Below are 24,747 nucleotides of genomic sequence, written 5' to 3'. Positions count from 1 at the left end.
GCCATATAGGATTTCTATTACCAGATTACGAAATCCTGTTCGAATGAGAATTCAAGAATCAGATGCTGTGAAAAGCCTAAAAAGTGAGTAATAAATGAAACTTAAATATGGGTTTGTGCTTTTGTATTTAGTAAGTGTTTTTTTTAGGTAAAAACAAACGGGCTTAAATGCAAAAATATCTTTATTAAAATAGACAAATAACACTACTATTTATTTGTTAATTTCATTGAGCACGGAACAAAGCCAAATAAATTGGTTAAATTTTGATGTAATAAATGGGGGAAAAAATGGGAACTGATCGATCCCTTGTGTACTTGAAAAAAAACACACAAAAGCCCTAAATTGGTGTAGCGTAAACAATGTTGAAATTTAAATGATGTATTGCTTCTACTTCACAACTGCCAATTTCTATTTCAAAACTGTCTGCCTATCATTTTCAGTAGTAGGACATAAAATTAGTAGTGGCAATGACATCGACAAGCAATGCCATTACCAAAAACAAGTAAAATACAGGAGAAAAATCTTGCATGTGTTGTGGGTTTTGGCTAGTGAGAATTGCAGACACATCTTATCTATGCCTGAGCAGAATCATTGACTGAACCTTTGCTAGAACTGGCATCATTATTCTTCATAGAAGAGCTGTTTGATTGATGATCAAGATCCCTGCTTTTGTTTCTACGATGTTTTGGTTGCTGGTGCATGTGCATTTGCTGTTGTTTCTGTAGATAATGCAGGCTTTGCAACCTTGCAATTTCTCTCTCTAGCATACCTTGCTCCCCTAAAAAACAATTTTCGAGAAAGCATTGTCAGTGGATTGCAAGAACCCTTTTAACAGTGTTGATGTATCTGTGCAATAAAGCATTCAGATGAAACTATAGAAGCAATAAACTTTATAGAACCAGTAACATACATTGTTTGATGATCTGCTCCTGTGAGACACTCTCTAGGCGCTGTCTCAATGCCCTGTTTTCCATGGTTAAGATCATATTCTGCTGCTCAAGGAACTCAAGTTCAGCAGAAATTCCAGTTCCCTCTACCTGTTACATGATGCAAGAAAAAAATTGAGTACTGCAAATATTCATGTACCAATGAGCCAATGATGTTCTTATTTTGTACTTTTTTTCTTCTTCAAAGATATCTTACCTTTAACATGTCAACAGTCTTTTCAAGATGAGCTATGTACTGTAGTTTCCTTACCCTTGACCGGTGAGCATTATGCCTGCACATCAGATTCTCAGTATTTAAAGCATACTTCAATGATTGTATCATTAACTTCACCTTGTGGAGCTATTGTAATGGAATAGAAAGTCATAATACAATTGCTAGAGTAGGGATCCAATGAAATTCAGAAATAATGTGATAACAGAACAATAATTTAATGCCAGCATTTGGAGAGTATGAGCAATATTCTTACTGTTTTCGTTTCGAATCCAACTTTGGTCCTGCAGGCCTAGCTTGAGAACCAGCATCTTTATCCGCAGAGCCCTCGAGGTTTTGTGGACTAGATTCAGCTCTGCTATGATCTACTTCTTCTGGCTCCTGAAAGAAGGGTATAATTCCACTTGTTATTGTCTGAGACTCCGACTGCATCTTTCTTGTATTTAGCTAGTTTATGATATCCCAAAATGTTTTTATTGCTCCAAAACCTGGCTAATTTTCTCAAAAAATGGTGTCGCCTTGCTCTCGGTGGAAAGGTTGCATGCATCTTTATACTTGAGTAAATTGTTTGATACTGCTGGGGCCCTAAAATCTGCAAATCTATATTTGGATTCCTCACACTCATTAAATGTTTCAGCTGCTTCTTCCAGGTATGCAAAAGAATCGCTTGCTGAGCGCCTATGATGGACTCTCAGGGAAGGACTTTCTGGATCCTTTAAAAGCTCATCAAGCCATGGCGGCTGTTCGTCGAATAGAAAGCTCTCTGAGGAGCAACGCTGGTGGTAATTTGTGTATTCTCCATACTGGAAATCTTCTGTGGATTCAATAGATGAAGAATCTCGGGAGAAGGAAAAAGGGTGAAATGAGGCGCATAACGCGGGGCTTTTCAACAATCCATTTGTGCTTTCCATTGCCTGTTAAAAGACATGGGAATGATTTATGTGCTTGCTAATAATGCATTTCAAGAACAATCCATAAAATCCATGCACAAGAATAGAGAAGAAATAGGATTACTGATGTAAATCAGAATTATGGATGGATGGATGATGAAGATCTATTATATATAGCTTTGTCATGAACAAAGGAAAGCAGCAGAATGCAATGCAATGTTCCCCAGAGTCCAAAATTCCAGAAATTGAAGGTCTTCTGGATATCTGGAGTAGGGGAGGAGAAGATGAACACAGGAAAACTTGCAATCAATGTATGTATATTTTTGTTACTTGATGTATGTGTATGTACGTGTGTGTGTGTGTATATTTCATGTGTTCTTTTTTTATGTGAAGAAGAAACAATCAAAGGGAGGGAGGGAGGGATGAAAGTGAGAGAAGGAGCGCAATTCACGTGCCATTCTTGTTTTCAGAGGTGAGAAGGGCCACCAACCTTAGCCATGCACTTTTCCTTTTTAAGTCATTTAAAATGGAAAAATATTCGACATAATATTGAGATTCTTGTCTCTCCACTTATACAAGATTTATTCTATATATTATATATTATGTATTTGAGATCAATTCTAATTCCTCAATTTTGATATTTTTTAATTTTTTGATTTTTTTTGTTTTACAGTTTTTTATCGTTATAGTAAGATATTTAAAAAATATATAATTTTTACAGTTCTTTTACAGTGTTAGTAGATATATATACACTTTTTAAATTTTATAAATTTAATTTTAATTATTTTTTTAAAAAAACTTATATTCTCATTTCTTTTGTATATTTCTCAACAAATTTTACTTTTATATTAATTTTAATTTTAAAATAAAATAAAGATAGAGAATGATTGAAGATTCACAGTTTTTGAATTTTTTTTTCAAATTTAAAAAAAAAATCATTAATTTTATAGATTATATTTTATAACTATTTTTTTTCTATTTTTTTTTTTAATTATATATTTTTTCCGTAGTTTATAAAATAACTTTTACTTAAATGCTATGATTTATATTATATACGATTCCATCTATAATATTTTATTTACTTTTATTTATATAGTATAAAAATAATTTTATTATATATATTTATTTTATAAATTATAAATAAATCATATATGTAAAATTTATCAAATATATAAATATATAATTATACAATATTACATTAAACATATTTTAATTATATATACACCGGTGTAAATGCTAGTATATATATATATATATAGACATTGTAAATTCCACAAGAAAATCTTTATTGTATAATTTATTAGCTGTAGACTGAAATATAGGGAAGGGAACATCATGTACTGAAAGAAAGAAGTGCATGTTTTACAGAACAAATGGGAATTCAACCTGTACAAAGACAAACTAGAGTATTTTCATTACATTCATTTAGCTAGCTACCACTCGTCGTATTGTTGGCTGTAAGAGCAGATGATGGATCAAATAATTATTTATGCGGGCTCGCCAGCCAACACAAGTCTCGTAACCAGAAGTAGGGCAGCGGTGGTGATGAAAGGGCGAATGCACAAAAAACATAGCCGGTCCAGATCAGAGCCTGGGTGGGGGCTTAATCTTTCTTGCCACTCTTCAGAACTCTGCTCAAATTGAAGGCTTCACCCTGGTCGCCATTAACGGCCCTCTTTTCCAAAAAACAAACAGTGATTTGCCTTACAATCTTGTCGAGGCATGAGTGCAAGCAAGCACTGGGGTCTGTTACTTTGGGATTTGTTGATAATATCATTGCATTCACAAGATCAGCAACAAGCTCCCGTTGAGAATCTCCAAGGAGGTAACCGACAGATGATTTGCTCGGTTGCTCATATGCTATTAAAGCAGCACAATCCTAGAATGAGAAGAGAGTATCATCATGAATTACAGCCACCCCACTTGTACAAAATAATATCACAATTTCCAATAGTGCGTTGATATCTGTGTGTGTAGATATCCAAGGAGGAAAAATCATAATCTAGTGATACAGTGCATGCGATGTGAAGAGCAAGTTCAAGAATGTTTCAAAGACTGAAAATATGCACTGAAATGAAGACCCCTTTGAACCCACCTTGATTAGGTCATCATTTACTGCACACTTCCTAAACCTGTCGAATTCTCTTCTACCATACATTACAGCTTCCTCTACTTTGTTTTCCTGCGATGAAGAGCAGATTGAATTGGGCAATTCCTACCAAGAATGATGCATCATCAACTAAGAACGCAAAATAGTACTGTATCCCTCAATCCAATATCAGATAAAATAATTGAAGGAGTAATAGCAGTGTAGCACAAATCAATTAAGTCGGCACAAATAATAAACAAAAAAATGATTGCAGGCTTCAGCCAAAGTACAATCTATGTATATTAAAAAACATGATACACATACTGCATAGACCTGGGAATGTTGAAGTTAGCATCCTAATGACTAAATAATACCTTGTGTGAAACTTTCTACAATTGAATGACTTGAAACATTTGATACTCCCCTTCACAAGCAATCAAAAACATTTTTTGAACTTCCAGCCTTGCATAAAACTTTTAAGTGAACAAGAGGCAGTGATGGGAATATATTGATGAGGCCTATAACCGGCACATTAGGGTCTTACAAACATAAATACTTTACTGACCAGCCATTGCTCCTCTCTCCTTTTTCATTTTGTTCTAAATTTAAATGCTATTCACTAAAACCAGTTCTGCTAGAGATAACTGATTTAACTTTTTGGAGCAGATTGAGACAAGTTATACAGCACACAATTCCTAATTCCTAACAGCAGTTAATAGAAGGCATACTAAGCCTAATGTTCATGCTTTCAGTATCATATAATTTTCTAGCCACCATCTTAATGTGTGCTCTAATAAAAAACACAAAAATTTAATTACCCGGACAAGCTCGATAAATTTTTGGCAGCGTAGCAAAAGGAATATAATCGATGTCTGATCCTGTAAAAAGAAGATCAACTGTTACGAAAGCAGATATATAAGTAGTGCAGGGGAAAAACTCACCAACAATCTGAGACAAATGTCATATAGAAAGAACTTATATGATAAGAACATCTTGATTATGCAATACAGAAATGGCATGACATAATTCACATAGGTACAAGGCTACAATAGTACTGGACAGTCAAGCATGCTAGAAGGGGGAGGAGAATAGAGTCCTTTCCACAAGCACATTTAGGAAAGAAAAGCCAGAAAAATGCTGTAATAGTTGGCACCGATTCCATGGAAGAATAAAGCAAGAACATCTACCTGAACAAGTTGAGGATACCAATGGTTGAGAGTAGAAAATGTCTCATCAATCTGACCAGATTTTATTAGCTACATCACCAACAAGCAAAAACAATCAATCAGAACTTCAATACAATGGGTTAATCCAGAATCCAATTCCCATACTGGAAAACATGTATAACTCAAAAGTTTTTAGTCAAAAAGTGGAAAGAAAACTAATTCCTAAGTACAATTGTGAAAAGTTCATCGAGGACATGCATGGTAACTTTCTCAGTTTTTAGGGCCTAGTAAATCATGCTGATCATTTTCAGCACACAAGCTTGAAAAAGAATTTGAGAAAATAAATAATAAATAATGAAATTCTAGCACCTATAATTGATATTTGATTTTGGAGCTAATTCAACAAGAATTTACTGAAAGAACACAAATTCGAGACAAAGAAATCTTCAATCAAACAACAGAAAAGTATGTTGACAATGGCCATTAAAGGAGATACGGGAAAATGAGAACCTGCACAAGGCATCTACAAAAACATGATTGTTGTAATACCTGACGTATAATCTTCCTCTGATTTAAGGCATACGTTTGGGCCTCCTCATTTAAAATGCTTCCTGAAGACAGAGTTATAGGAGGCACAGTACTTTTCCCAGCAACATCAAACAATCTCAGAGTATCTTCATATCCATAATGTTGTAAATATGATCGAACTATTCTGGAAAAGAAGGTGCCAATGTAAATAAGAAAGAAAAAATAATTTAAGGCATTGCATAAAAAAATTACTAATAGTTGAGGACTTCAAAAGTGCACTGATCAGGTAAGAATGGATCAGAGCACCTCATATATTATGTTATGATTCAAGCTGTTGAGATGTCAGCCTTGAAGACAGGACCTTAATTTTAAGATGTCAACAAAGCAACCTTAGTTTTGAAAGTGGAATTAATATCCTAAGACTATGCTTATACAGGAGATTTTATAATCTGTCATCATTCTGTCCAGTAATAAATATCTACTCTTTACCAGGTCATAACCTCGCTTTTCGTAGGTTTGGTAAATACTAAATGCAATTAGACCAAACCTCAAACTGTTCCTTCTTGTACTAACGACAGATCCCTGACTTCCTTACTGTAAAACTCATGAACATACCCATAACTGGTCTCCTGTGATATTGAGATGGAGTCAACTCTCATCTGTTGTTTAGTTCTCTCTTCTGCTTCATATGCCTATTAAGTGAACCAATACCACCAAATATCAGTAGAATGAATATAGAAGTATAGCACAATGCTCAATGCTTCTATTTAATTCCTTTCTTTCAAATAAATATGATGACATTTAGGAAAAGAGAGCATTTAAACAACCAAAATTTCTATTGTGTCCTTTATTCAAAGAGGGATATTTTATTTTATTTTTGCATGAACTTAAATTACATTTATCGTTTCTCAGAAAACTATTATTTTAACTGAAGATAAGTCCCTGAAACTTCAGAAAACTATAATTTTAACTGAAGACAAGTCCCTGAAACTAACACGAGGATGTGGACATGCTGCATGTTAACTCAATTTACATTTACCGATTCTCAGAAAACTATAATTTTAACTGAAGATAGTCCCCGAAACTTCAGAAAACTATAATTTTAACTGAAGATAAGTGAAATAAACTCTAGAGTGTAGTAGCTTACTTTAATATCAAAGACAAATGGGTCCTTTCCGAAGTTAACAATCACCCTGCCACAGCAAGATCAACATTCTATCAGCACGAGCCACTATCTCATTATTAAATACTTGAATGCAGTAAATACAGCCTCGGAACAGGTGTGGCCAAAATAGACCACTAGAAATATGTACAAGGTGTGCTATCGAATGAGATAATGAACGATAAGATATTTACTCCTCATTTTGACTGTGAACAGCAACTGTAGGATATACCGGACCTCTAACATCCTTAATCACAGATCCTACTACGGCCCCATTTTTCCTGGTAAGGTAGAAGGAAAATAAAATTTGGTGTAAGTGAGAACACTGGATGACAATAACTACTATACAATAACCAAACAGCAGGCATACAATAACAGAAACTAGAATGCCAGTTGAACTTCATTCAACATATTTGGTGCCTTTTAATCTCAACATTCAAGACCCCAATTACATCAGTCTGAGAAGTTTTAACTCCATAGATGAATCTAAAATGCATAACTATCATACGTGAAAAAGAATTCTTGTGCTTCATAATTGACACCACCACCAACAGTATCACCAGTTGTATATGTTGGGCCAAAAGTTTCTCCCTTTCCATGTCCACAATATAACAGTCCATCATCACCATGATATCCACAACTGTTTGCTTCCCATCTGTAGGATACAGAAACATCAATAAGGACTTGAGAATAATACCAGTTTATAAGCATGTACTAACAATTGAAAACTGAATCAAATATCTCCAAACAGATAGAAAATGAAACAAGACCAGACCTTATACACTAAGAGTAAAACCGATACTACAGAACTCTTTAATACCAGGTTATGTAACACTATATTGAATTTGATCTTATATTTAGAATTAATCAAGAAGAAGTCACATTTTTCATTAACTTTAAGACTCAAGGTGCTTAAAGAATTGCGAAGCAGTCAGAAGTACTAAAAGTTCTGATTTTAATAATACACAAATTGATCTGAGAAACAATGATATAATAATAAATGCACATGAATTTCCAATTTCCGACTGATAAAGACCCAAGAAAAGAAACGGTAAACATAAGGAACATAGCGCTGAAAGAAACTGACTAGAACAAAATTTCTGCTTACTTTAAAATCAAAAGACTGTGCAGAGCAGTTAAATACCTAGCATCATCATTCATGTAGCACAAGCAGTTATTCTTGAAACTTGAATTATTAGTCCATCTCTCAACTACAAGAACCATCTTTCAGTAGACTATAGAATCAACAATGACAAAATCCAAAAAAAACTATCGAGCCTCAACTATACGTTCCGTCGCTGAAACATCTAAATAAACTCAATACAACAAGAAAAGCAAATCAACTTAATTATATAGACGCCGCGAGAGGACAAGACGTGAAACATACCCCGGTTGGCGACGGACTTTAAAGCCAGCAGTAGTAAATCCGATGGCAATCTGCCCCTTCTGCCCAGCGTTCTTTACAAAAATCTCAAAATAATAAAGAAGTCGCTTCGTAGGGGCGGGGCGATTCGCCTGAACCACTCCGACATCGTGACCATGCATGTGAGCATTCGGATACAAAAGCGAGAGCTTATCATGGCCCACCAGTGAGAATCCGCCGGAGCTGTTCACCGTGTCCAGTGCCGTCGGAGGTTCTTCGTCCTGCTCGAATTCAGAGTCTGTTTCGGGTTTAACCGCTAGGGTTCTTGAAGTGTGTCTCCAGAGATCGAGGAAGTAGGAGCCGATTACGTCGTTCTCCGGCGGATTGCTCTGCGACGTTGCTTCTGACATTGTTCTTCCTTCCGGCGAAATCGCCGATTCAAGATTGCAATTGAGAGAAGAGAAAAAGAGGATTTGGAAAATGGATTGATCAAGAGATTTCTTGAGATCGAGGCAATTGGGAAATTTGACGGAATGGGCTTTCACTGCTCCCTTATTGTTTATATAAACCACTGATTACTGCGGTGCTATTTTTACATTCCTATCTCCACTCGCAGACGATTAATCAAAACGTCAGCCGGAAGACGAAATTCAGGCTTTGGGCATTTTAATTGGGCCTGGCCCAAATATCTCGCCCATCACATGGCGGATTGACCAATGGATCAAGCCCAATGAACTTTGTCAAACTCTTTATTGTATGTATACTAAAATAATGCAATCATAATATTTGCATGAACTAAGAATTCTATTTAATTTATATTATAAATATGTAATATGAATATTTGAATACAAAATTGTGAATGTCAGTAATATATATAAAAAATTTTAAAAAAAAACTCATAATTTATTAGGAAAGGATGCAATAAGATATACGCTAATTCATTTTTATTATTATTTTTATTTTTGGGTTTGTTTGATTTTTTTTTTTTTTTAATTTTAGTTTTTCAGTAATAATTTTATTTAATATTATGTGAGAAAAAAAAATACTCATCTTTATATAAATGTAGATTGAAGGGTAAAAAATAAATTATTTGAAATCAAAACAAAAACAAATACTCCCTCTGTCCCCAATCTATCTATCTATTTTATTTATGCACGGGATTTTAGGAATATTAGTATTATATTGGCATAAAGCCGAAATAAAGGTAAGAGGACTAAATTAACCATAATATTAGTATTGTATGATATAAAAGTAATGTCATTTGTGTAATATATTGTAAATTAGAAGGGTATTTGTAACGTCAACTAGATAGTACTTTTATAAAAAAAAAAAAAAAAAAAAAAAAACAGATATTTTGTTATGAGACGGACCAAAGTAAAAAAATGATAAATTGTTAAAAGATTGAGGGAGTATCTTCTACCCTCTAAAAATATAATATTAATATGTTACATATGTGCTTTATATAAAAATTTAACCTTAAAAAAAAAATATGTATCACTCTAAAATTTATAAATATATATTTAAAATCAATATTATTCTTTAACATTCTTAAATATGAATTTTTTTAAAAAAATTTACTCAAGTCAAAAGTAAGAACAAACTCAATGAGAATAAGTAATGTTCAATGTTGCTATAGTTGAAAATATTTCAATATTGGTAACTTCAAAACTGAGTTCAACAAATCAAAAGTTGAAATTTGTAAATACAAGACATAGTATATATATATATATTGAGACAACAGTAGAGCCAGAGGTGGTAAGGCATTAAGACAAGGGTGCCATTGATGGATGAGTGAAGACTGAAGAGTGATCAGATAACAAAGATAATGCTGCTGTTATAACACCAAACCAATCCCAGATGCAATAACTATTAAAAGGTGTGGTTATACTTATATATGCATGTTTATTACTTCATTAGCAATCTTTTTTCTTGTTTCTTGTTCATCTCTCCCCACGCTGTTCTGGTGTCAGCCCTCCTTTCCCACAAACAGGACAGCTTTTGAACCCAAATCCTTGGCACTCAAAGCACCTTCACAAATAATTTTCAGAACATAACAAACACTCCAATGTAAGATAGCACTTTCTTGATCATGATCATCGATTAGAATCATTAGATAGAGGTAGATAGATAACTCACTTCCATCTCTCAAAGATGTTCCCATTTTTCTTGTTCTTTCCTGTCCCCTGAAATGCATCCATCCATCTCACTTCAGACAAAGAATCATTAACAAACAGTTGAGGAGATCGAATGAGGAAATAAAGACCTTACAACCAGGGCATTCTATTGCACCTTGCCCCTTACATGTTCCACACCTCTTCGCCATCTGCACACCACAGAACAGCAGGTTTGTATTAACAGAAATATGTCTGTAACTCTGTATGGTAATAGAAAATAAGGGAGGGAGGATAAGGGCATCTCTCGATTCGATCGATCCTGTCCTGTCTGCCTCTCAAGATATTGTTATATGCAAGAAATGAGAATGAGTGGCAGGGCAGTTTTGAGCACTACGTACAGAAGACTTGAATGGAAGTCCCCCAGAGCCAGATTTTGCAGCATGGAGTGTCAAGTTCCTCCTACCTTTTTCTTGCTTCTCTGGCGTCCGAGGATGGATCAGTGGCGCTGGGGAGGTGATGCTGTTGACGAACATGTGCAGTGTCTGCATTCTGGATTGCTGTCTGTATGTCTGACTGACTGACTTGTTGAGTTCTGAGGTTTGTTTTGGAATGGATAATGAGAGTGTGGCGTCGATAACGTTAACATTGTAGACACGCTTTTAGTTTAAAAATGAAGAAGGAAAAAGTTAACCACGCTTTTTAGTCTAAAAAGGCAGAGAAGAATCGCAAGGGTCTGATTGATTCAAATGAAAGGAGGCGAAGATATAGGAGAGAGTACTAAAATTGTATCAAGATCGAAAATTTATCCAAGCTACTCTACTCTGTCTAACCAACAGCTGTATAAATGTTTATTATCTTTCTTCTTGTTTTAAATCACAAGTTACCATTTTTGCGTATCAGCCTCCCCTATTTCCCTTCCTCCCCTTGTTAACTCTCACACCCAAATTCTCCCTCCACCCAAAATCGACCGACCGACCGCCGCTGACGCCACCGCCGAACGCAGCCACCGCAGACCCAGTTCCTGCGGCATGGCGAAATCGGAGAGCCAGAAATCCAATTCAGGGAATCTTCCTCCGACTTACGGATCAAATTCTTCCAAAATTCACCCTGCGAACGACCCGGAGATTCCACCTGATGCCAAGTCATACTCCTTGGAGAAATTCCGACTCTACGAAACCCGTGCGGTTGGATTACTTTTATCTTTTTATGTGCAAGGAAGTTAATTTAATCCGGGTGTTTCTTCTTTGAAATTAGAGTTGATTAATTATCATTTTATTTTCTTGCTATGATCGCTCACTCCTACTCGATCAGATCCTTTCTTTAAGCGCATGGCAGCGAAAGGGTTCTCTTTGATAATATCATTACTGATGAATTTTCAATTTAGTTTGATCAGCAAACCTTGATAGGATAATGGGCTACAAATTATCTTTTTCCAGTTATGTAGTTATGTTTCTTCCCATCACTGAAAGTGATGGAAGAAACATCTAATAGGAAGATATATGAAGAGTTATAAACATACTTTTTTCTTATTCCTGCGGAAATACTAAACAACCATTCAGTGTTATCTTGGGATAGTGTTGTTAATCTTATAGTCCCAATGGTTTTGACTTTATCAAATTGGTGTATTTGGCTAAAATTAACGTCTATTGAAACACAGCACAGTAGGGCTTTTTTTGGTTTAGCTCCAATTGATAATTCAAATGTTACTTATCTATCATGATTAGGTTTGTTCTTCTGTTTCCATGTTACCCTTATTCTGGTGACAGAGATATGAGCAAGAAGTTTGTGTATTTGATAGTATGAAACCCATTAAGTTTCAATCTGATATTTTTGGAGAAACCTTACTATAAGCCTATTCATCTTTCAGAGGTATTACTTGATTGGAAGTGATAGGAACAAGCAATTCTTCCGAGTGTTGAAGATTGACAGAATGGAGCCTTCTGATTTGAATATCAGTGAAGACCCTGTGGTTTATCCACCACAGGAAGTCAAGAGCTTGCTCCAGCGGATTGCTGAGGGCAATCGTGCCACTGGAGGGTTAAATTTTGTTGCCAAGGTATATGGAATCGCTGGTGAGTCTAGATACTAACCACTAATATGCATTGACCTGCAATTGATGGGATATTTTTTCTTTGTTAGATTTAAAACACCAATTCAATTGCTATATGAGTTGTTTTTCATTTCTTTGTTACATTATAGGCTGCATTAAATTCCTGGAATCATACTATCTGATACTGGTGACAAAGCGACGACAAATTGGTTCCATATGCGGTCATGCTATATATTGTATAGATGAGAGTCAAATAATTACCATTCCGCATGTCTCTGTTCAAACCGATGTTGCTCATTCTAAAAATGAGCTTCGGTAAGTCAGTAGCTTCGCTTGTTTCTTGTTTCCATCATCGCCATTTATCTTCTTTCTGTAAGCAAGTTCACTATATATGGAGCACTGATGCCTTCTGATTCCCTCAGTGATGAACATGGCCTATGTTGATTTTTTTTTTGGCCATTGAAGCCCCTATAGAAATCAACAATAATGTGAAAAACTCTAGGAACTCATGTATATTGAGCTACTTCAAAGTTGTAGAGCATCAAATAAAATTAGTCATTCAAGAGAGAACTATAATTAAATCTCTTTGTGCAGCACCTTTTGTGTGATTGAATGTAGGTTTACTCAAGAGTACTTTGTTACTCTGTCAGAACTTTAATATTTGGAGGAAGCAAGGTTTGATCCCTCTGTATGCTGCATATAGATGCATTGATCAACTAATAGTTTTATGATACAACAAGCTATTTTTGCCACTTTTCTGCCTTTTTGGTCATTTTAGGTGAATGTTATGTGTTCACAATCAGTACATCAACAATTTGTTTTATGAAAAAACTTGCATGTGAAGTGATATTTGTCACTCATGTTCATAATTGGTAAAATGCTTCATTGGCAGGTACAAGAAGCTTTTATCAAGTGTTGATTTGACAAAAGACTTCTTTTATAGCTATACATATCCAATAATGCAAAGTTTACAGAAAAATGTGCTATCATCTGGTGAAGAGGGTATGCCATATGATAATATATTTGTTTGGAATGCTTTTCTAACGGAAGCAATTCGAGCAACATGCAAGGACACCATTTGGACAGTAGCTCTGGTTCATGGGAATTTCAAACAGGTTCGTGACTTTAGTTAAGTTCTAAATGTCACCTAGATTATGCATTCTTCTCTCTTCCTATAAGTTTTCAAAATCTAGAAATGGTTTGGATGGATTTTCATGCTGATCTAATTCATACCCCTCTCGCTGTAAACAATATTCATTACCATAGGAATATTAAAGATTCCTGATTACGAGGTTACTGCTGAATTTGTATATCCAGACAGCATATCATTCTACGAAGATCAACATCTGTTTAATACTCCAATATTATCTTTCATGTTATCTTACATGTGGACTTGTAACCTTCAACGGTTTCCTGATTCTTACCTATGTGATTTTCTGTTTATTTACTTGACATTCCTCCTTTCATATACTTTCTAATATATTAGATTGACCGCAGGTTAGGCTGTCTGTTTTTGGAAGAGATTTTAGTGTTTCTTTGGTTTCAAGACGGTCTCGCCATTTTGCTGGAACACGGTAAAACTTGTTTCATTCTTCTAAACCTATTTTAACAGTTACTTCAGTTTACAGTTATCCTTTAATTCTGTAAAATTACCAAACTGTTCTAAACAAATGATATGAGGAGTTCATTGTATTTGCTGTTTCTTTCTTGTGTTGTGTGTCTATAAGAATACGAAATTGCCTCTGGCTGTTGGCTAGTGTTTCTGCTTCATTTCATATAATCTGCTTGTCCTACAAATTGTTTCACCTTTTTTATTCCTAGTTTTGAAGTTATGTTTATAGCTTGCTCATGGCATGGCGTTGGTGTTGAAAACCCTTGCTTAAACTAGAACTATTATCGGCCTAGAGAAACATTGAACAGAGTCCGTCCAAGAATGAGCAGTTGGTAATGGCGAACATACCATTTTACTTCGAAACACTTAATTGTTCTGGGCCTAATGGACATAGTGCATGTTATGTAAATGGATTCACATGTTTTGTGAGCTTCCTTGCATGTGGCAAAATATATTCTAGATATTATTATCCATATTGACCCTATATATTATGATGCTTGGCTTTACACTTTCTTGTATGCTATGAAAAATAATCCATGCCCCCAAATAGGGAGTTGTATGTTTGTTTTCTGTATGGTCTCGTTCACAAGACGAAAATCCAATCTCTTATTTGGCTTGGTGCAGTTATCTCAAACGTGGAGTTAATGATCATGGAAGGGTAGCTAACGATGTTGAAACAGAGCAGATTGTTCTTGATGAAGAAGCTGGGTCATGCAAAGGAAAAATGAGTTCTGTCGTGCAAATGAGGGGTTCCATTCCGCTTTTCTGGTCGCAGGAAGCCTCAAGATTCAGTCCCAAACCTGATATTATATGTGAGGAAAATGATTCTGTTATCATTTTTTTGTTCTACATATAGATCTCTATACTGTTTATTGACTTATAGATTTATTTGATTACCTTAAAGTGCAAAGGTATGATCCTACATATGAGGCCACCAAACTGCATTTTGAAGATCTGGAAAAAAGATACGGAAACCCAATCATTGTTCTTAATCTGATTAAGGTTTGTACTTTGTTTATTATTTTGGTATGAGCAATTCCCAAAAATAATCAATGCTACAATCTAGTTTTGTATGGTCTAAGTGTAACTTCCTCTCTTTTTCTTTTCCTCCCTTACATATACTTGTTTTATTCCAGACAGTTGAAAAAAGGCCACGGGAAATGATGTTGAGACGTGAATTTGCTAATGCTGTGGGGTATCTAAACCAGATCCTTCCAGAAGAAAAACAACTTAAATTTATCCATTGGGACTTTCACAAGTTTGCAAAGAGGTATGAAAGTGTTTCTGATGGTATGCTATCGTCCTTCCTATTCTTAACTAACTATTTACTATGTTCTTCCAGTAAGTCAGCCAATGTCTTGGCAGTTTTGGGTGGAGTTGCAACACAAGCACTTGATTTAACTGGATTTTATTACAGTGGAAAACCTTCTGTTGTGAAAACAAGGGCTATTCAACTTGCTCGATCTAGCACAGGAAGGTATTAATTCAGTCCTTTTGAACCTTTTACTCGTGAGTAATGGAGGGGGAGGGGGCTGAAAGAGGAAGTGCAAACTTGTTTAAATTAAGGAACATTTCTATCTACAGGGATTCTTCTCTAAGGGATTTGAGAGCTAATTCTGCAGAGCTTTCAAGAGTTAGTGGTTCCACTGATACCTTGATCAAGCATGACAAGGAACCTGAAAGCAATCAACTGAGTAAGAAAGATATCGGTAGAAACTCAGAACCTCAGTTTCAAAGTGGAGTTCTGCGGACCAACTGCATCGACTGCTTGGATAGAACAAATGTTGCTCAATATGCATATGGTTTAGCATCTCTAGGTCGCCAACTTCATGTATTGGGTTTGACAGACAATCCAAAAGTGGATGCTGACAGCAGCATTGCTGCTGCTCTTATGGATATGTACCAGAGCATGGGTGATGCCTTGGCACAGCAGTATGGAGGTTCAGCAGCACATAATACTGTATACCCTGTTCTGGATTCCAAAGTTTTGTTCAGTATTATTTTTTATACATACATTTTCTGTGTGAGAGATTTATGCATCACATGTTTTTCTTGCGAAATTAGGTGTTCCCGGAGAGACAAGGAAAATGGAAAGCCACAACACAGTCTAGGGAATTCTTGAAGTCTATAAAGAGATATTACAGCAATGCTTATACAGATGGTGAAAAGCAAGATGCAATAAACTTGTGAGTCTTGATTTTCTTATATCCACAGTCCGCCTTAAAGAATTGTTTTAACTAGTGACTTATACTCAAATAACAAATCTTGGAGATTCTGTTGATTTAGCATTAATTTATGTATATTGTTTTACCTCCAAATGATGAAGAACAAGTGCAATAAATTATGAGCTTTGATTTCCTTCTATCCATCAACTGCCTAAAATAATTGTGTTAACTAGTGACTTGTATAACATCTGTTGATTGAGCTTTTACATATTTATTTATTTCGATCAAAATTGATTTTCTAGGGAAACTTTTTTGATCTTGGATTCTATGTTTACGAGTCTTTTCTGTAATTCCCCAACAGATTTTTGGGATATTTCCAACCCCAAGAAGGAAAACCTGCGCTGTGGGATTTAGATTCTGATTATTATCTTCATGTATTAGGGAACAGGTATGTCAATTCTGTTATTGAAGCATCATTGCTGGCATTAGGGCTAACTTTTTCACCTTGTTTTTTTATCTATAGTATTTGTTGCACTGTGTCAATGTTTATCTCGTCCATAGTTGCATATGGAGCATATAAAAAGGTACATTCTGATTTTGTTTAGTGACTACTGTGTTATAATTTAACAATCTATAAGGGAAAAATGAGATACGTATTAGCTTAAATTTCTCAGCTAGTCAACTAGTTTGTTAAAATTAACACAATTAATATTTCAATTGGAAGACTGGCTTCATTTTGGGTTATAAGCATCTCTAACTTTTTGTATGTTCAGAGTCGACACCTTCCTGTTAAATATGCATCTTGTTTCTAATTCTTATGGTACATTGATATTGGGAGGATTGCCTGTTGGATAAGTTTCAAGGTGTTGCTGATACTATTCAAATTCAATTCAATCAAATGAACATGTGCATTGTATTCTGATGATTTGAGGCTGTGATAAAAAAAAAAAAAGGAAAAATGTTTGTCATTTGAATCACATGTTGTAGTGCAATGTAATTTGGTATGTAGGGACTAGGGAGCAGCAATTTTTTCATTATTAGTAATAATGGAACTCGGTTTTCTTGTGCTAGTTGATTCATGCAATCCTTTTTCCTTTTTCCTTTGCTGTTATTGAGTGACAGCCCTTCGGATGATTCTAAGCCTTCGGTAGCAGGAACTCCTTTGAAACCAATTCCTGCTTGTCGGGAGGACTTCTTGCGTATGAAGTTGACATCTTTTGATAAACTAATAGAAAGAACATGTAGTTTTATAAAGAATGTACGGCTTTGCAGCGAGCTCGATCAAAAAACAGGAAACTTTGGTGTAGCACCTGATGCAGCGTAAGTGGTTTCTTGCACTTTTTTTTTTTTTTAAAGTTATCAGGATAATTTAGTGACATTGAGATTAAATATTTTAGACCAGGCTAGTGAATTCCAAGTAAGCAACTTTAGTTCCTTTTGTTTGTGTTCAACTGCATTTAACTTCATATCTTGTAGAAAAGATACTTCATCTTCTTGATCCCAGTCATTGCTCTAGTTTTAGTCATTTTGGTGTGGATTTTAGAAGTTGGGCTTATTTATATATTATTTAGCTCACATATAAATTAGGAGATGGTCCGAGTAGATTGATAACACGAATCGATTGCTTGAGAATATTTGAGAGACTTCTGTTAGATGCATGTTTAGTTTTCTTCAGTAACATAGATTAATACTGCGGACCGATGATCTTACTGGTTCTATTTATCCTTTTTTTGTATCATGAATACTATCTTCAATGAATATTTTATAGTTTGTAAACTATTCGAACATGGGTGTTGGGATCACTGGAGAGAACAAATTTTGCTTAGTGTCAAATTTAAAACTTTTGAAATATTCGTTTCTTACATCATCAATGGGGTGCAATAGTTCCCATTTAGTTAGAAAATCAAGGACTAACGTTTGAGTTATATCTCTTGCAGAGAAATACAACTCAAGAGTCCTAATTGGCTTTTTGGCCAAAGAAAGTATGAGGATGATAATTCCACGTCTAAGTTAACTTCCAATGGGCTTGCAAATGGGAAAGCTCATGATGAGAAAAAGATTGATGCCCTATGCAACCACAATTTGTTGTCTCCAATGGTTGAGAGCAATGAAGAAGACGTCTATCAACAGTAGTTTCCTAGCTGTTTCTTTTCCTTCACGGTTTTGGTTTTTGAGCTACATGTTTTTTTTCTAAGGATGTGTTTGTTTTAGAGATTTTCTCCAGATTTTACTATTCATCAAATTTTTTCCCTCAGAAAACATCAAATCAAATATCTAATTTTCATTTTATACTAAAAAAAAATAATTTTACATTCAAAATATCACATCAACACCTATCACATCATACAATTATTCCAATTCAAGTTTTTTATTGTTCAAATTCCAACTCAAAATCTAAACCCTCAAACAAACACACCCTAAAAAAAAAAAAAAAATCTTGAAAAGGCTGGAACATTTTAGCTAGTATTTTGTTGATTTTTTAATTTCTGTGAGAGCTTCATTTTGCCTTTAGATCTGGGTTTTGGTGCCAAATTTGTTCAAGGTTATGATTTTGTATGTCTTGAATGCAAGTGTTAAAATTTCGATATGCCAGTTTATAAGTTAAGTTCCTTCTATATGTAGGTACCTGGCAATGACAACTGTAGATGAGGCTAACGGTTGGTATGGGGGTACTTTGCTGGGTGATCAAGATGAAAACAGTGAGGTTTATCAACATTATGCTGAACTTATTCAGGTATGGAAGACACTACACTCAATCAGAAACATCTTTATTGTCGGTTACTCACTGTGTGTTGACATAAAACTAAAAGGGGGTTGCTATTGACATTGGGCGTCAATAGCTGCTGCTTTGGGTAAAGTGATGTGTCTGGAAACTAGTTATATGAAATACATGAGAAACAATAATGTTGCCGGTCAGGTTTGACAAAGGGACTATGTACATATGTAAATACCATTTTACCTCGTAGTTCAAAACTAAAAATTCTTTCTGTCACACTGTTCAAATCTTCACCCTGTAGTGGCCAATGGCCAACACTAGCATCATAGGCTTCTGTATGCATCTTAGTCCGAACTGTGGTATGACCAGGTGTTACTTATCTTTTTGGTGTGCACTGCATTGTAGTATTTGTATTAACATTGAGACTTGCAGGGCCCTGCAATGGAACCTTTTGAAAATGATCTTGAGAAAGAAAAATATTATGCCGATCTCTTAAGTCTGAACATGGTTGACTGCATGGACCACACCGCTAGCGAGGCAAGTATGATGGCTGCTCTAAGGGAGTATGACCGTGTTGGTTTAGATCTGGGGATTTTCCCCAAGTCCTGCAGCGCTCGAGTTCTAGATCCAAGCCAGCTAACACAATGGATCCTTGGAGAAAATCAACTGCAAAAGCTTTAACCCTTGTGCTTGCAACTGTACAAAATATATGTATGTAAAGAGATTTACTTAACACAAATTTTTTACCCTCAAGTTGGGGGAAATTTGTACCCTGCGTTGGTTTTAAACTTGTCAAAACTTGGAAGTGATGAAGTGTAGCAGTAACAATTTCTTGAGCACTGATTACAAATTTTTCTTTGATATGGTTGTATATATGCTATGTTGTTGTGTCCATTTTTTTATGGAAATAATGCTTGCTTCTGAGATTGCTTAGTTCCTCGGGATATCTAACTGTACCTTACCATATCTTTTAAAGTAGTAAGCATTTTTGAGTTCATGTATTGCTGAAAATTCATATAAAGAACTCGAGCACAAGACAAGCCTATTAGTTTTTAATTTTAAGATTATACTATACTTTGAATGATCATTTAAATAAAAATGTAGATTTGGGCTTTAATTGTTGCGTAAATGGGCTGGTGCTAAACTTGGGCCTGAGAGGTAACGGCCCATTTAAACGCTAAGAGTATACTTTATAGCTACAGAGAAGAAAACGGAAGGTGACGCAGGCTCTGGACCCGATCCCGTAAAAATGGAAGACATAGAAGATCTCTTGGTGGATGGCGGCGGAGGAGCCCCGCCGGGATTCCGGCTTCCGATGTCAGAGTCCGTGTGGGTTAAGCCGAGGACTAGAAGGAAGAGTAATGCTTTACAAAATTCTGTCAGGAATTACGCCACTGCCAAGATTCCTGGCACACAGGTGCTTCCTGTCTCGAATTTGTTTGTGCATGATTCTGCATAGAGATTGGAGTTTCTTATGGTCACTTTTCAGTTCTTATATTGACTTGATTTCTGAGGTTTTGTGTTCTATTGTTGCAACGCTTTTGCAGACGATATATTTGAAGACTTTTGGGTGTTCGCATAATCAGGTGAAGTTCCTGTACTAATTAAAGGACATGAAAGATTTCATTTTTATTAATCTATTTTTTTGGTTACTAATTGAAAGTTATGCTCAGACGCTGGTCCGAATTCAGAGCTTAATTAGTTGCTTTATGCGGATAAAATTTAGGAATGAGTGCTGGCTTCGTTTATGTATGCAACTGCAATAAAGCAATTAGTATATTAAATTAGATCATACATAGCATAAAAATCTTGCGAGGTAGAGTGGATGATAGGGTTTAAAGCTGTGATATTTTTTTCTCTAATTTCTTTGAATTGGAAGATGCAAACGAGGCATTTATCATTTTGGCAGAAGAGCGGGATTATAGCACTAATAGGTAGTTTGGATTGGAATACATACTTCTCTTAAGAGCTGAATCTATATATCTTCTTTATTTTGATTATGGATAAGCCTATTTAGAGATTTCTTTTCTAAATGCAATCTTAGGCTATATCATGCATGCAGATGTGAAACAAATTGTTCCTTCTTATAGCCTGGCTTAGCTTTTTCCATATCCGAGTATTTAAAGTATATCCTCGGTTGCAGATGAATCTCTTTTTACACCTAACAATGAAATTGCTTACATATAATTTTTTTCAGAGCGACAGTGAATATATGGCTGGACAGCTTTCTGCATATGGATATAATTTGACTGAAAACCAGGATGAAGCAGACCTGTGGCTGATAAACACGTAAGATCCCTTCTTTGGTGATATAATTTCTGCTAGATGATATTTGGTTGGTTGGAAGATTGCTTGTGTAGTTGCACGGGGCATTTCTCACATTCAAATAATGATTTCTCGGTTACCCTTTCTTGCATAACTATATATGACTTTAAATTTGCAGTTGTACTGTAAAATCTCCTAGTCAGTCTGCGATGGAAACACTCATAGCTAAATGCAGAACTGCAAAAAAGCCTCTAGTAGTCGCTGGATGTGTTCCTCAAGGAAGTCGTGGTATGAAAGAGCTTGAAGGGGTAAGTATAGTTGGGGTCCAGCAAATTGACCGGGTGGTTGAAGTTGTTGAAGAGACCTTGAAAGGCCACGAGGTTCGCCTTCTAACTAGAAAGACATTACCAGCACTTGACCTTCCAAAGGTGAGGAATATATTATGTTGTACCTGTAATGTTGACATGGCATCTTCATAAATCAATGCATGACCAGCTTAGATATTTTGTTTATGTACTTTGATTTACATATTACTTGTGGAGCGAAGGTTTAACTGCTCTAAAGTTTAAACACATTTCTTGTATGTTTTTTCAATCAGGTAAGAAAAAATAAGTTTGTTGAGATTCTTCCAATAAATGTTGGCTGTTTAGGTGCTTGCACTTATTGCAAAACTAAGCATGCCCGTGGTCATCTAGGAAGCTACACTGTTGACAGCCTTGTAAGTCCATTCTTGCAGAATTGCGCAGAACTTTAGACTTCTAGTTGTTTGATGAAGGATATTCAACTTTATCATGTTTAATATTGTAGGTTGGTCGCGTGAGAAATGTTGTGGCTGATGGAGTTAAGGAGATCTGGTTAAGCAGTGAAGACACTGGAGCTTATGGTGTGAATATCTATCTTGTTATTAACTTGCATAACCTAGAGATATGAATATATGCTGAATGAAATGCAATGGCTATATGGAATCGCTTTAGCACTAACTGAATTTGTTCCTGTTGAAATTAGTTGTGGATGGAAAGCTATGTTGTTCCTACATAGTTTCTTATAACACATGAAGAAAGGAGGAAAATGATCTGAATCATACTATGTCACCTCCCTTATGGTGTTTACTTTTGTGATTCAGGTCGTGACATCGGAGTTAATCTCCCACTTCTGTTGAAGTCTTTAGTAGCAGAGCTTCCGCCTGATGGAAGCACAATGCTGCGAATTGGAATGACTAACCCTCCTTATATTCTAGAGCACTTGAAAGAAATAGCTGAAGTTTTAAACCACCCATGTGTGTATTCTTTCCTTCATGTACCTGTTCAGTCAGGAAGTGATGCCATTTTGAGTGTAAGTATTTGTAGCTCATGTTCATTCCATATGAAGCAAACATGTCTGTCGACTCTATCCTATAGAACTCATACTATAATACTTACAACATCTTGCAGCTTTATGAATTTTTTATTGTCTTTTATCTTTTTAAATCTCCCAAAATACATTGAAGTTATGGTGGGGTAATTTTTACTTAATCATTCATATTCAGGCAATGAACAGGGAATATACTGTTAGCGAGTTCAGGAAAGTAGTTGATACATTGATTGAGCTGGTTCCTGGAATGCAGATAGCCACAGATATTATATGTGGATTTCCTGGTAATGTTCGATTTATCTACTCTATATCTTCTTTAAGGCTTTTATGTCATTCTATATTGTCTATGCTCAGAAGCTATTGATGAATTTGCCAATTTTAGTTATGTGGTTGCTAATTGATAATTAGGCAACGTTTCTAATTTTTAAATGCATGAAGTTCTGGTGCTATACCAATGATTTGACAGGAGAGCAATTCCACTCTTTAGTATATTAGAAAGGGTATTAGAGTTTACATGTGTCACTTTTTTCTGCAAGGAAGATTTAAACTGTAAGTTGGATACTTTGGAAAATAGCTTTATGTCTCAATGATCTTAAATCATGTTATTACTAGTAGTTTCCTTCTGCTGGTCATTAATGGAACTTGGTTTTTATTGTTCTGATAATTATGTGCAAGTTACTTATTAATATTGTGCCTCCTAAAACAACCTTTATTATTAAGTGAACCATCATGCAAGGATACATCTCTTTTTTCTCAGGTGAAACTGACGAAGACTTTGAGCAGACTGTCAACCTCATCAAGGAATACAAACTTTCCCAAGTTCACATATCACAATTCTATCCTCGGCCTGGTTAGTGGTTCTGAGAGTTTATTACGAACCAAGAGCTTCTATACCCTTTTTAGCGATCATCATACCTTGTGGTTTCTGTTTAGCTCATACCTTGCTTGATCATATGGCAAGCATGAAGCAAATCCCTATCAATCTATTTATTAAGTTTTCATTGCCTGTATCGATTGTTTAAATATTATAAAACAGGAACACCTGCTGCAAGGATGAAAAAGGTTCCCAGTAATGTAGTGAAGCAGCGGAGCCGTGAGCTGACAAAAATTTTTGAATCCTTTACACCGTACGATGGAATGGAAGGCAAGATTGAGAGGATCTGGATTACAGATATTGCCACAGATGGAAGCCACTTGGTAAGATCATCCTGTGATGTGCTCATGGCTTATGAATTTTCTTTACCCATTTTGCTCTATGTTATGTTTTAATATATTGATTTGAACTTCCATCCTCTTTAGTATGTATATATATAATTACATATTTTCCAATTTAATTATCTCTGTTGTTGTAGGTGGGTCATACAAAGGGATACATCCAGGTGCTTGTAGTTGGTCCCCAGAGCTTGTTGGGAACTTCAGCTATGGTGAAAATAACATCTATTGGTAGATGGTCTGTTTTTGGTGAGGTGATCGAAATTCTTACCAGAAACGTTGAGAATCATGTTGACAAATTCTCATGCTCCAGTCAAAATGAAACCTGTTGTTCGCAACAGTTGGAAACCTGTGCTTGTGGTCTTACAAGTAGTCCTTGTGGACAAACCCAAGAGGAAACTGTCACTGTTTCAAAGGAAGTCCAAAAAGTACGCGAACACAGAAGCCAAGACCTGATAGGTTGGTTTCTCAGGAAGCGGAAAAACAATTCGCGTAAAATGATAAAGACTGAGATAGTTGATGAACAGCAGGGAACTGCAACTCAGGTCAATGACTGGACTCTTGTTGATAGAGCTCTCCTTGTTGGAATGTTCGTCAGCTTATTGACAATTATTGCCATTTGTTATAGCTGGATCTAGCAAGTTATTTGTCTGAATTGTGAATTAGTGATTGATGAGGTTAAAGAAAACTACCCTAGCCTGTAGCTGCTGTCTGCGTTTTAGACAGGTTGAATTTTGAAGTGAGCCATTTGCCCGGAAACTTCACCTTGCTGATTCTTTATGTATCAATGTGGCAGTTGGAAGTACAAATTATTGCAATGAATGAAACCACTTATTGCGACCTAAAGGTTGAAATGATATAAGCAAGCATATGATTCTGCTGTGTGAATGGATTTTCATAAAAAACA

The 24,747-nt window shown here is 35.5% G+C and overlaps 5 protein-coding genes across 6 annotated transcripts; 2 read left to right on the top strand and 3 right to left on the bottom strand.

Annotated features, from left to right (window-relative positions):
• Positions 1–499: 499 nt before the first annotated feature.
• On the bottom strand, positions 500–2,069 carry LOC127257193 (uncharacterized protein At4g06598-like). The gene is made up of 5 exons (XM_051283570.1): positions 1,647–2,069; positions 1,415–1,539; positions 1,144–1,219; positions 911–1,037; positions 500–778 (listed from the first exon to the last, which is right to left on the bottom strand). The coding sequence occupies exons 1-5, from the start codon at positions 2,067–2,069 to the stop codon at positions 573–575; spliced, it is 957 nt and encodes a 318-aa protein (XP_051139527.1). The 3' UTR covers positions 500–572.
• A 1,298-nt stretch (positions 2,070–3,367) lies between these two features.
• On the bottom strand, positions 3,368–8,919 carry LOC127257247 (ran-binding protein M homolog). The gene is made up of 10 exons (XM_051283632.1): positions 8,381–8,919; positions 7,502–7,648; positions 7,188–7,274; positions 6,979–7,024; positions 6,447–6,523; positions 5,853–6,015; positions 5,325–5,393; positions 4,956–5,015; positions 4,144–4,230; positions 3,368–3,927 (listed from the first exon to the last, which is right to left on the bottom strand). Exons 1-10 carry the CDS (start codon positions 8,764–8,766, stop codon positions 3,652–3,654), a joined length of 1,398 nt encoding a protein of 465 aa, XP_051139589.1. The 5' UTR covers positions 8,767–8,919; the 3' UTR covers positions 3,368–3,651.
• Positions 8,920–10,164: 1,245 nt separating this feature from the next.
• LOC127257378 (protein PHOTOSYSTEM I ASSEMBLY 2, chloroplastic) lies at positions 10,165–11,073 on the bottom strand. Its single transcript, XM_051283768.1, has 4 exons — positions 10,869–11,073; positions 10,620–10,679; positions 10,493–10,539; positions 10,165–10,384 (listed from the first exon to the last, which is right to left on the bottom strand). The coding sequence occupies exons 1-4, from the start codon at positions 11,016–11,018 to the stop codon at positions 10,297–10,299; spliced, it is 345 nt and encodes a 114-aa protein (XP_051139725.1). The 5' UTR covers positions 11,019–11,073; the 3' UTR covers positions 10,165–10,296.
• Positions 11,074–11,242: 169 nt separating this feature from the next.
• Positions 11,243–19,934, top strand: LOC127257224 (phosphatidylinositol-3-phosphatase SAC1). 2 transcript variants are annotated; one of them, XM_051283607.1, is made up of 16 exons: positions 11,243–11,654; positions 12,338–12,542; positions 12,670–12,835; positions 13,413–13,635; positions 14,018–14,094; positions 14,757–14,944; positions 15,037–15,134; positions 15,269–15,402; positions 15,475–15,609; positions 15,717–16,092; positions 16,197–16,318; positions 16,659–16,741; positions 17,395–17,617; positions 18,235–18,426; positions 18,920–19,031; positions 19,446–19,934. In XM_051283607.1, exons 1-16 carry the CDS (start codon positions 11,499–11,501, stop codon positions 19,692–19,694), a joined length of 2,739 nt encoding a protein of 912 aa, XP_051139564.1. In that variant the 5' UTR covers positions 11,243–11,498; the 3' UTR covers positions 19,695–19,934. The 2 variants fall into 2 exon arrangements, with proteins under 2 accessions (XP_051139564.1, XP_051139563.1); XM_051283606.1 differs by having other exon boundaries at positions 16,659–16,745; positions 17,420–17,617.
• A 278-nt stretch (positions 19,935–20,212) lies between these two features.
• LOC127257225 (uncharacterized) lies at positions 20,213–24,628 on the top strand. Its single transcript, XM_051283608.1, has 11 exons — positions 20,213–20,430; positions 20,561–20,599; positions 21,211–21,302; positions 21,457–21,706; positions 21,877–21,996; positions 22,086–22,161; positions 22,402–22,610; positions 22,804–22,912; positions 23,386–23,478; positions 23,665–23,825; positions 23,981–24,628. The coding sequence occupies exons 1-11, from the start codon at positions 20,263–20,265 to the stop codon at positions 24,476–24,478; spliced, it is 1,815 nt and encodes a 604-aa protein (XP_051139565.1). The 5' UTR covers positions 20,213–20,262; the 3' UTR covers positions 24,479–24,628.
• Positions 24,629–24,747: the final 119 nt, after the last annotated feature.

The sequence above is a fragment of the Andrographis paniculata genome, unplaced genomic scaffold, assembly GCF_009805555.1.
Source record: "Andrographis paniculata isolate CXL003 unplaced genomic scaffold, ASM980555v1 Contig57END, whole genome shotgun sequence".
Lineage (NCBI taxonomy): Eukaryota > Viridiplantae > Streptophyta > Magnoliopsida > Lamiales > Acanthaceae > Andrographis > Andrographis paniculata.
The sequence above is the reverse complement of the archived record's forward strand: the minus strand, read 5'-3'. Positions and strand labels throughout refer to the sequence as shown.

Excerpts from the sequence above, each read along its gene's own strand:
- LOC127257193 (XM_051283570.1), bottom strand. The coding sequence starts at position 2,069 with ATGGAAAGCACAAATGGATTGTTGAAAAGCCCCGCGTTATGCGCCTCA. Across the intron at positions 1,220-1,414 it reads TTGGATTCGAAACGAAAACA|GCATAATGCTCACCGGTCAA; the intron begins GTAAGAATATTG and ends TCTGATGTGCAG. Across the intron at positions 779-910 it reads GGAGCAGATCATCAAACAAT|GGGAGCAAGGTATGCTAGAG; the intron begins GTATGTTACTGG and ends ATTGTTTTTTAG.
- LOC127257247 (XM_051283632.1), bottom strand. The coding sequence starts at position 8,766 with ATGTCAGAAGCAACGTCGCAGAGCAATCCGCCGGAGAACGACGTAATC. Across the intron at positions 7,649-8,380 it reads AAAGTCCGTCGCCAACCGGG|ATGGGAAGCAAACAGTTGTG; the intron begins GTATGTTTCACG and ends TGTATCCTACAG. Across the intron at positions 6,524-6,978 it reads CATTTGTCTTTGATATTAAA|GCATATGAAGCAGAAGAGAG; the intron begins GTAAGCTACTAC and ends TTCACTTAATAG.
- LOC127257378 (XM_051283768.1), bottom strand. The coding sequence starts at position 11,018 with ATGCAGACACTGCACATGTTCGTCAACAGCATCACCTCCCCAGCGCCA. Across the intron at positions 10,540-10,619 it reads TAGAATGCCCTGGTTGTAAG|GGGACAGGAAAGAACAAGAA; the intron begins GTCTTTATTTCC and ends GATGCATTTCAG. Across the intron at positions 10,385-10,492 it reads AACATCTTTGAGAGATGGAA|GTGCTTTGAGTGCCAAGGAT; the intron begins GTGAGTTATCTA and ends TTATTTGTGAAG.
- LOC127257224 (XM_051283607.1), top strand. The coding sequence starts at position 11,499 with ATGGCGAAATCGGAGAGCCAGAAATCCAATTCAGGGAATCTTCCTCCG. Across the intron at positions 13,636-14,017 it reads TTCATGGGAATTTCAAACAG|GTTAGGCTGTCTGTTTTTGG; the intron begins GTTCGTGACTTT and ends GATTGACCGCAG. Across the intron at positions 17,618-18,234 it reads GGTGTAGCACCTGATGCAGC|AGAAATACAACTCAAGAGTC; the intron begins GTAAGTGGTTTC and ends TATCTCTTGCAG.
- LOC127257225 (XM_051283608.1), top strand. The coding sequence starts at position 20,263 with ATGGAAGACATAGAAGATCTCTTGGTGGATGGCGGCGGAGGAGCCCCG. Across the intron at positions 20,431-20,560 it reads CCAAGATTCCTGGCACACAG|ACGATATATTTGAAGACTTT; the intron begins GTGCTTCCTGTC and ends ACGCTTTTGCAG. Across the intron at positions 21,707-21,876 it reads CAGCACTTGACCTTCCAAAG|GTAAGAAAAAATAAGTTTGT; the intron begins GTGAGGAATATA and ends TTTTTCAATCAG.